This window comes from Eptatretus burgeri, chromosome 13 (genome assembly GCF_056783735.1).
Source record: "Eptatretus burgeri isolate ZD-2024b chromosome 13, Ebu_testis_v1, whole genome shotgun sequence".
In the NCBI taxonomy this organism is placed as follows: Eukaryota; Metazoa; Chordata; class Myxini; order Myxiniformes; family Myxinidae; genus Eptatretus; species Eptatretus burgeri.
In genome coordinates this window covers 11,215,916-11,227,164 of record NC_140973.1, presented here as the reverse complement: position 1 = coordinate 11,227,164, position 11,249 = coordinate 11,215,916, and the positions used below count along the sequence as shown (strand labels likewise).

The window sequence follows — 11,249 nt, the reverse complement described above, 5'->3', positions numbered from 1 at the left end:
TTGGAGTTCAGATGTGCTAAGGAAGGACTTCAATGTAGATCAAGTGCCATGGAAGCAATTAAAGCTGCTAAGATGCTATCTATCTACTTGCACAGCATCAAACATGGGTGAAGCAGAATTTCACAATGTCCAATTGTGGGCAAAGAAGCTTCACACTCAGTTCTGACCCATTTAGAATCAGACCCACGGGAAAGCATCTGTGCAGCTCTTGGTCATCCTCATTCGTATGCAGCATGTGGCTCAGGGTTAGCTTCAGTTTTTACAGGGGTAGGGTGATGCCACTGATACATTACCCCCTGTAGGCGAGAGCAAGAATTTAGAACTTATTCAGGGTGCCGGCCGTAACTCACCTGTTCTTTACAAAGGACACCATGATATCTTTAACTACCACCAACCTAAGCCAGCAGACAGGATGCCCAGTTTTAACGTCCATCCGAGAGACGGCACACACATCAGCTAAAAGGAAGTCTCGCTTCCAGTTTCTGAAGAGAACTTGTGAGAGCATGCAGAGGAACCAAAAGACTCAAAATGCCAAAAAAAACTCCATCATATCTACTGCCTTTATTATGAGAATATTGTATCTACAGAATTTGAAAATGTACAAAACAGTCAATAAATCCTCATCAATTGTGTGTTTATGACCAGTCTTTAATATAAAGTGTCTGGTGGTTAAAACTGTCCCAATTTGTATCAATTAGATGCGTATGCAGGCCTGTGAAATGGACATCAATGCTCAGTGTGTTTTTTGCAGAATAAGTAGGTAAAGACCTACAAGAATGTGGTCTACCCTCTGGAGCTTGTGTACGTTGATACCTGCCAGGAGCTGAGGGTGACAAACCTAAATCATTGACCAAACCAACCAAGTTCATTCTCAGTAATTACCTGCAAACATTGTTCTACAGGGGGATAAAGCAATTTTAGTTGTTGCAAATCTTGCTCGGTATTTCGATTTCTGATGGGGTCGTCGAATACGTTTTCTCTGAAGCTTATAATCGGCTGCAATGGTGGTTTTTCTCCGATAAATGGAACCAAATCCCCAATGCCAGAATCTTCAGTCTGTAAATTGCTACCAACAAACGGGCATTCAGTTGAAGCAAGCAACTGGTTTGAGTAATGAGGAACTGGTTCCGGTCGAAAGTACAAAAGTTGATTCTGCATTGCATTGCGACCATCATCAAAGGGACATCTCATGTGGTCCTGATTGCAGTCCAACTCTCCATTTTGATCCTCAAACCAACTTGGGTTTTCCTCCTGCCAGGACTGAAAAGCCATAATGGCCCTATACAAGTCCATCCCGCATGGTTCATTATGATAGTCATTCAAAGAAATTCCTTCCGCATGCAAAACAATGCCTGGAGCATATTTCTCTTGATCTTGAAGCCTGAAAAACAGCTCTTCAAAATGCTTCATGAGTTGATAGATGAGTGCGGTCTGAAAAATGTCAGGAATGTCTGCAGCACAGCTTATGTCCTCAAAATAAGCCACAGCATACCGAGCCATTGCTCCTGGCCGTAGAATTTCACCAGAGATGAAGGCCATTGTTGGTGTGAACAGGTCGCCGATGGGTGAATGGAGGTCTTCGAGCAATTGTAAAGGAGGGATGGAACCACACAACGCCTGCCATTTGGCCACTGCTCCACGTGAACACAACACCAACACCAAACCATTATTCCTTTTCACTTCTGCTAGGCATGTGGCTGTCCAAACAGCGACACTTACCCTCTCTATATCTTGGATACACCATAGGTCCAGGATAATTTCAACTCCACATTTGTGGCACAAGAAAGCAGCAAAGCGAAGCACGACAGTGACATATAGTGGGTGGTCATTGGAGTATAGAAGAAACACCATCCTTGGACTAGTGCATCCACTTGTTGTGCTGCTTTCAGAACTCTTCTTCTCATCAAATGAATGTGACGATTTCAAAGGTTTTCTTAAGTTCCCTGGAAGATAAACAATGTTGTTAGAAGAATAAAAAAAAAGTTATAAGAAAAAAATTAAATATTGAGGACAATGAATCTATAGCTGCCACAATTATTGCCACTTCATGGTGTTGGCCTCGGAAAGTTTTGGCCCAAGTCTTTCCCAAACAGGCTGGCTGGCCTGATATTCAACTGAGTAAGTCAGAGCACAAATTTGTAATTGGTTCATGGTGCCGGCGATGGCTTGCTGACTTTCTGCAAGGGAAACTGGGATCTTTAACGTCCACCAACTAATGCTGACAGACGTAACGCCTAGTGTTACGGCCATCCGAGGGATGGCACACACACACTGAGGAATTGCCCTGCCTATGAAACGCCAAGGTGGCAGTTTGTAGCTGGGCCAACATTCAAAGCCTGGCTCGACAATTCAGAAATGAGTGTGCAGACTTCTGGGTTATCCTGTCAACAAAAGGTATAGTAAAATAAAATAATATATCCAGCAATAAAATAAAACTAGAACGAAAATCTTTGATGTCATGACGTCACCAGATATGCCTCCGCCCACATTATTATATCATTATACATACTTACACCAAGTTTGATTTAAATCCCTGAACCCAGATTAAAAATATTAAATAATTCTGGCTGCCAGGCCATGCGTTTGATCAGGTTGAAATTTCAAGCATACATTCTACATGTTTACTCGATCATAACTCTGACGTTTCACATCGATTGATGAAGCAGTTCAAGAGAAAGATTTTAAAAAAATAATTTCATTTAAACCAATATGGCTGCCAGACCATGTGACCTATTAATTATATTCGTGAACACTCTGGTATCCCCAAGTCTTGGGGAACATGTAAGTGAAGTTTCCCCTCAATCTGTCAAGCCATTCTGATGTTTATTCTTTTAAAAAAACCATAGCTGCCGAACCACGTGACAAATGTCGTCATCAATTTTTTGCCAGTTACAATTTAGCCCGAGATGGCCCTCAATTTTTCATACTGATCGGATAAAGTGTTTGACATGTGCAATTATGAGGTCATAACGAAGCCATGTATGAGATCAAAAAACACTTGTTTCCCATGGGGAGTTCTTCACATGTGCCAAGTTTCAATTTTTTCCATGGAGCGGTTTCGGAGATACGGAGGTCCAAAGTTTGATTTTTTCCAACATGGCTGTCACACCACATGACCGATGACATCATAGGCATCACAAAAACCTTCTACACGAGTCATCGCATGTATGGTGAAAATTGTGAAATTTTGATGGTCAAAAAATAACAAAAAAAAAAAACATGCCGCCCTGCTTCGATACAACCCTGCTTCGATCGGACACCTGACCCATGATGTCCACCATCAAATCATATTCAGAATGGGTGACCGATCATGTATTTGGAGCTTCGTGTTGATCAAATAAGGATTTTTGTCCAACATGGTTGCGAGCCCATGTGACCGATGATGTTGAAATTTTCAACCAATATCCCCCATGCTGAATGGATCATATTAAAAAAAACAAAATTCTTAAACCATTTAACCTATCAATACTAGACTTTGCAGTTATGATCCACTGCCCTTGCTGCATACACTTGACTTAAAAATGATGTTATCAATCACGTGGTGTGACAGCCACATCGGTTTCAAGGAAGAGATTAAAAAAAATTATATTTCGGAAACCGCTGTAGCAATCAATGCAAAACTTTTCAGTTGTGATCCACTACTTTCGCTCCGTGTAATGCAATATGTTTTGTATTGATCTGTTAAGCAGTTTTGGAGAAAAAGGTTTTTAACTTTTCGGTTTTCAAACTTACATGGCTGCCAAACCATGTGACTTATGGCATTGAAAATTTGGACACTGTCCATGATTCGGTAGTGGATCAAATGAGTGAAGTTTCGTATTGATCGGAGAAGGTTCAATTTTCTATTCAATATGGTTGCCACACCACATGACCGATGATATCATCATTTCCACACCATTTGCAGCTATAGTGTGAGATGATACTTGGTAAATTTTGCTTCTATTGGATAAGCAGTTCCAGAGAAAACATTATTTAATATTTTTCTTCAATCCAATATGGCCACCGAACCACATGACATCAATTATTTTTTGTCACCTTAGTAACCCCAAGGCATGCTGAATAGATCTGTTAAGTTTCCCCTCAATCTGTCCAGCCATTCTGGAGAAGATGATTTTAGCAGGTGTTCAGGTAAATCCAATATGGCTGCCAGACCATGTGACCTATGACATCATAGTTATCAAACTTTATTCTTTTTTTATGTTGAAAGGCTACAGGCATGGACTGAATAGTCCTCATTGAGGGCAAGCCTTAAATAAAAGAACTGCATGAATAGAAAAGTAAGAAAAGAGAGAATAGTCTTAGAGTTTTTGAGAAAGAAAAAAAAATCTGCTTTTTGAAAAGGGGAAGGTCATAAGTGTTTGTGAAAACATGAGAAGGTAAAGAGTTCCAGAGTTTGGCAGTGGAGGGGAAGAAACAAACATCGTAACGGCCCATCCTTGAAGTGCCAATGGCCAAACAATAATCATGTGATGTAGTGGCTTGTTGAGTGTTCCTTGGTCTCGCTAGTGGTGGAGGTACACAAGCAGCAAGTTCTTGCGAGCAGAAACCGAAGTAATATCTGTAGAAAAGAGAAAGAGAGCCTACTATGCGGCGCAATTTGAGCGGGTCGAGTTTTAAGGTCACATTGGTAGAGTTGACAAGTCGAATAACTTTGGTTTCAATTCTGTCCAGTAAGTATGTGGAGCTGGAACCTTCCCAGATGTGAGAGCAGTACTCGACACAAGGATCCTTTATATAGTTGGAGCAACTGTTCAGAGGAAAAGAATCTTCGACATCTGAACAGGACTCCTAATTTCTTCGAGGCAGACTTAGCTATTTGAGTAATGTGGGGATTCCAGGATAAATTTGATGTTTGAGTGATAAGAAGTAAATTTATTGTTATCGTGTGGTGTAATTGTAGAGCTTTTCAAAGGAGATTGGAGAGTTGAGAGCAGTTGTGGATCGAGAGATGAGAAGAAATTGAGTTTATGAAGCATTAAACTTAACTTGATTACATTTGCCCCACTGAGAGATCTTGTCCAAATCCAAATTTAAGGAGGTGGCTGTGATGAAATGAGATGTAGATCGAGTGAGGGAAGACGGGGCAGATGGGAAAGACAGGGAGGAATATAATGTTGAATCATCAGCTTACGAGTGCATTTGGTTATTTATGAAAGAAAGAAGGTCGTTGATAAAAAGCAGGAAGAGTGTTGGAGACAGAATGGAACTCTGAGGTGCACCGCTGTTGATAGGGAAGGGAGTCGATGCTGAACCATCAACAATTACAGAGACAGAGCGGTCGGAGAGAAAGCTCGATATGAGAGAGCAGAGTGAAGGAGGAAAGCCGAAAGAGGGAAACTTGGATATCAGACCCTGATGCCAAACTCTGTCAAAGGCTTTTGAGATATCAAGGCCAAAAACAAAGGATTCCCCAAAATCTCTCAAAGAAGAGGTCCAGACATTCGTAATGTAAGAAAGGATATCACCTGAAGCTCTTGCCTTGTGAAAGCCATATTGGTGGTCAGATAAAAGAATGTGAGATTCAAGATGCTTGAGAAAATGGGAATTCAGAAGACATTCAAAGACTTTGGAAACAGTAGAAGTCAGAGCAATGGGACGGCAGTTAGAAGGGATTGAACGATCACCCTTCTTTAAAATAGAATGTACCTAGGTATGTTTCCAGGAAAGAGGAAAAGTTTGGGTTTTTAAACAAAAACGAAACAAACGAGCAAGCACGGGTGCAAGTTCTGAAGCACATTCCTTCAAGACATTGGGAGGAATGCCACCTTGGCCGTAGGCCTTGCTTATGTCCAGAGAGTATTTTTTTGACTGAATGAAAATAGATTATAGAGAGGGACACGGGATTGGTGAGGGGAGCATCAGAGGGAGATGGAATGTTAGAGTCATCCAGTGTGGAGATAGCAGAGAAGAGAACCAAAAAAGGGTTGCTTTATCGGTCGGAGAGACAGCGATAGTATCATCGGAACGGAAAAGCGAAGGACAGGTAGAGCGGCAGAAGTTGTTGGAGATACTTTTAGTGAAGGACCAGAAAGATCTATCAGTAGGGTTGGGCACACATCGACTTTTTCTCTGTTGTCCCGTTGAAAGGAGTGCGTTTTTATGGCCATTTTTCACGCTGATCACGAATCCGTTGAAATTTTTGACCTTGGATGATGTCTTAGGTTGGTAAAATGCAAAAATTCAAAATGGCCGCAAAATTTACCCATTTTCAGGTAAAATTTGATAATTATGGCTTACTAGGGCATGTGATATGTCATTTCTTAAGTCTTCAGGGTCGCTGATATCAAATATGAGGTCAAAACAGTGACACATGATGGCTGTATGGATTTATCGCTAAACATGGGTATTTTCGATGGAAAATACCCACTTTTCAATGTCAGAATGAATTTCGTCAGGTCAGGTTCGATCTGTGACCTGCTACAGGTACCATGTAAACCTGTTCCATGGTCGGGTTGTCGGCGACTAAACCGTCTCCCCCACCAGGTTTTCTGGTGAGGAGGGTGTTTGGATATGGACACCCAGCAGGATTAAAAACAAAACCTGTCAAAGGGCGGAGGAGCTCCTTGTGAGCCAACGGCCATCCATATCTAGTGCCCAACTGTGTCTGCGGACGTCCTCCTGCAGTTGGGTCACTTCTTATTAGGAGGTTGGTGGCAGGATTTGCACTCCGGCCACCGTAAAACCCTTCATTCCGCAAAACGCAAAAAAAATCTGAAAACCCACTCCGTGGGAGTACCTCCTGTGCAGCTTCCCTTCGCAGGGCAGCTCACCGGATGACGGGATTGGGGCAAAGCCTTCGGGACCCCCAATCTTTGATGATAGGAGGGAAACCATGGGGTAACATCCCTGGGTCAGATTGCAGGAGAGTGTGTCGGAGTGGTGCTGAGGTGTCATCCACCAGACGGTGGTCTCCTTGGGTTAACCTGAGGCGGTCCCTTCGGGTGGGTGTCTGGAATGTCCTATCCCTAAGAGAGGATGATCACCTGTCTCTGTTATCATCTGAGCTCAAGCGTTTGGACATCGGGATTGCAGCTCTCTCTGAGGTTCGGAGACCGGATTGCGGCGAGATAATGGTGGGTGGTTACACCTACTATTGGTCTGGTCGCTCTGATGGTTACCATACCCAAGGAGTTGCTGTAGCTGTGTCCAATAAGCTGACCCCAATGATAATTGAGGTAACACCGGTCAACGAGCGTATTATGAGATTAAGGATTCGTCACTCCTTAGGTGTCATTTCCCTGGTCTCTGTTTATGCTCCGACTGAGGCGAGTGATCTCACCGTGAAGGATGCATTCTACGCCACGCTCGAGTCTGTGGTTGAACAGTGCCCCAGACGAGATACACTTCTAGTCTTGGGGGATTTCAATGCATCGACTGGAACTGATAGGGATGGTTATGAGGTGTGTGTTGGTCCCCATGGGTCAGGAACTATGAACCAGAATAGCACTAAGTTCCTTGACTTTGCAAGAAGTCATGGACTTAGGGTGGCTGGTTCATGGATTCAGCGCCCACAAGCTCATCGCTGGACTTGGTATTCCAACGCTGGCGGTGTGGCAAAGGAGATTGACCATGTCCTCATTGACGGTCGTTGGAGGATGATCCAGAACTGCAGGGTCTACCGGAGTGCTCAGTTCCTCAATACTGACCACAGGCTTGTTGTAGCAACTCTAAAGCTGCACCTTAAATCCTGGAGAATGGTACCATCCCAGCCGAGGCTGGATGTTGCCAAGCTCAGGGATGAGAGAGTAGCTGAGGAGTTTGCGAACAGGCTGAGTGGACACTTGGGGGGTCTGGGTGCTTTGGGGGGTCCTGAAGAGATGTGGAGCGCCTTCAAGACCACCGTCCCTGATGTTGACGGTGGATGTCTTGGAGCTCACCGAAGGGCAAAGAAGAATTTTGTCTCTCAAGGGACACTGGATACCATTGACTGGATATGTCAAGGGTGTTACAATCCCTGTTGCTGACCCTCGAATCAACTGTGGTCCACCTTCGCTTGTGGAAACACGGGCTGCGGTGAATCAGTTGAAACGGGGCAAAGCTCCAGGGATCTGTGGCATCCATGCCGAACTTCTCAAGGCTGGTGGAAATGCTGCACTCGTGTCGTTGCATGCAGTTTTGTGCTCTGCCTGGAACACAGGCATCATCCCAACTGACTGGAAGAAGGGCCTTGTTGTCCCTCTCTGGAAAGGGAAGGGTGATCGCCAAGACTGCAACAACTACCGAGGGGTGACGCTGCTCTCAGTGCCGGGCAAGGTCTTTGTTCGGATAATTCTTGATAGGGTTCGCCACCATCTGCTTGAGCACCAGCGTCCAGAGCAGTCAGGCTTTACACCAAAGAGGTCAACGATTGACCGTATCCTTGCCCTTCGTGTCCTCACCGAACGCAGACGAGAGTTTCGGCAGGGGCTGCTTGCAGCCTATGTTGATCTCTGTAAAGTGTTCGATTCAGTGAATCGGGATGTCCTCTGGAGGATTCTTGGTCTTCGTGGGGTGCCACCAAAACTGATAGATCTGATGTCTGAACTCTACTCTGGTACTGAGAGTGCTGTGAAGTGTGGTGGTACCATCTCTGACTTATTTCCAGTTGTTACTGGAGTTCGTCAGGGGTGTGTACTGGCCCCCACACTTTTCAGCACTTGTATGGACTGGATTTTAGGGAGGATGTCGGAGAGATCAAGTTGCGGTGCATCGTTTGGGAATGTCAAGATCTCGGACCTTGATTTTGCATATGATGCAGTCATCTTTGCGGAGACTTTAGACATCCTTTCGGGGGCCCTCGAGGTGCTGAATGAGGAGTCGGAGCCGCTGGGATTACGGGTTTCTTGGGTCAAAACTAAGATCCAGGCTTTCGGTGACATCTTGGATGCTGCTGTCCTGTCTGTGTCTGTTTGTGGTGAGGATGTTGAGGTCGTGGAGAGATTCACTTACCTTGGCAGTGATATTCATGTCTCTGCTGGCTGCGAGTCAGAGGTCAATAGCCGTCTGGGTCGGGCCTGGGGAGTCATGGATTCACTGGATCATGGGGTGTGGCGTTGCCGGTACCTGTGTGGGAGGACGAAAGTCCGAGTCTTCAGGTCCTTGGTACTTCCAGTCTTGCTCTATGGATGCGAGACTTGGACTCTGACCAAGGATCTGAGACAGAGACTTAATTCCTTTGGTACCAGGTCTCTTCGGAGAATCCTTGGCTATCGCTGGTCGGATTTTGTGTCCAACGAGCGGTTGCTGAGAGAGACTCGGATGAGATTTGTTACCTGCATAGTCGGTGAGCGTCAGTTGCGGCTGTATGGACATGTGGCTCGTTTTCCTGACGCTGATCCTGCTCACCAGATTCTCTCAGCGAGGGAGTCTCATGAGTGGAGGAGGCCAGTGGGCCGACCACGTGCCTCATGGTTGCAGCAGGTTGACCATCATCTCAAGGAGATGGGGATAGGCCTGGCATCTGCCTGGGGGATGGCCAGACGGAGGCCCCTGGAGTACCGGTGGAAAGTGGATGCAGCGACGCGCTGTTCTGGCACATGCTCCCATACCTGACCTGAATGAATTTTGAATTGATTAATCAACTATATCCTTTGTTTTTGGATGTTGTACGTTTTTCGTGTCGTTACATTTACACTGTAACGACACATGTAAGTGTAACTGTACAGTGTAAAACTGCCGACTGGGCCTCTTCCATCATACAAGGTCCTTCCTTGGCACACCTGAACTCCTATCCACCTACAAGGCCTTCATCCACAACTTGATGAAGTACTGCACTCCCCACTGGGCTGGCTCCCCTGCCTCACATCTTGATGCCGTGGAAACCAAGGCTTTCAAGATTATTAGAATTTCCTGCGATGAGGCTGAGTCTATAGGCCTATCACTTCACCATCACAGACAGTGTAACTGTAACGACACAAAAACGTACAACATCAAAAACAAAGAATATTGTTGATTAATCAATTCAAAATTCGTTCTGAAATTGAAAAGTGGGTATTTTCCATCGAAAATACCCATGTTTAGCGATAAATCCATACAGCCATCATGTGTCACTGTTTTGACCTCATATTTGATATCAGCGACCCTGAAAACATAAGAAATGACATATCACATGCCCTAGTAAGCCATAATTATCAAATTTTACCTGAAAATGGGTAAATTTGGTGGACATTTTGCATTTTTGCATTTTACCAACCTAAAGGGGCTGTCACACCTTGACGTTTTAGCCAGCGTATGGCAAGGTCTCAAAATGTATGTAAAACGCTGGCTTACGCTGAACTATTGATGTTTTTTTTAAAGTTTTGGGCGTATAATAACGTGTTGGACGTATGCACAACGTATTAGTAACGTACACAGAACGTTTTAATCACATATAGATAACTTATACCAACGAATGCTGAGCGTGTTGTCGGCGTTCACAACCTATGCCCAATGATAGTCTAACTTATGCATAGCGCACGGCAGCGTATCGCCGACGATCACGTGGCGTAGGCTATTCATAGGCTGCGGCTCGACGATTCAAATCATAACCGCACTAGACATCGAAGTGTGAAGCCGCTGTCACACCTTGACGTTTTAGCCAGCGTATGCCGACGTATGAAAAATTTGCCGAACCAAGCTGGCACACGTCGAATACGTAATGGGTAAGTTTTGTATACATTAAGAGCATGCTGGCATACGTCGTCATACGCCGAGTACGTCGAGAAATTTTCAGCATGATGAAAATTTCTCAACGTACTTGGCGTATGACACGTTCCACATACGCTGGCATAAGTTGTAGGCACGCTACACGATCGTTGACACATGTCGACACATGTTACTTGTACATGACTCATAAGTCAAAGCACCTCAAGGTAATGGTTAGCGTCAGTGTTCCAGATTCCCTGTTTTTTTTTTGTTTTGTTTTTTTCTTCGGTATGACGGTGATGTTGACACTTCGATTTCTAGTGCGGTTATGATTTAAATCGTTGAGCGGCAGCCTATTAATTATATTATATTAGAACCGCACGAGAAATCGAAGTGTCAACATCACCGTCATACCGAAGAAAAAAGAAAAAAAACCAGGGAGTCTGGAACACTGACGCTAACCATTACTTTGACGTGTTTCAACTTATGAGTAACTTACAAGTAACGTGTGTCGACGTGTGTCAACGATCGCGTAACGTGCCTACAACTTATGGCCAGCATTATGCGGAACGTGTGAGTCATACGCTGGCATACGTCGAAAAATTTCAAGCATGGAAAATTTGTCTAACACCTCGGCGTACAAAGAC

The 11,249-nt window shown here is 44.5% G+C and overlaps 1 protein-coding gene across 3 annotated transcripts in view; it reads right to left on the bottom strand.

Annotated features, from left to right (window-relative positions):
• Positions 1–542: 542 nt before the first annotated feature.
• LOC147013841 (interleukin-17 receptor A-like) overlaps positions 543–11,249 on the bottom strand; it is a 60,017-nt gene continuing 49,310 nt past the window's right edge. For all 3 annotated transcript variants that reach the window (XM_085851108.1, XM_085851107.1, XM_085851106.1), the window contains one exon: positions 543–1,943. In XM_085851108.1, coding sequence (XP_085707234.1) covers positions 844–1,943 — 1,100 coding nt within the window. In that variant the 3' untranslated portion in view covers positions 543–843. The remainder of the gene's footprint in view (positions 1,944–11,249) is intronic.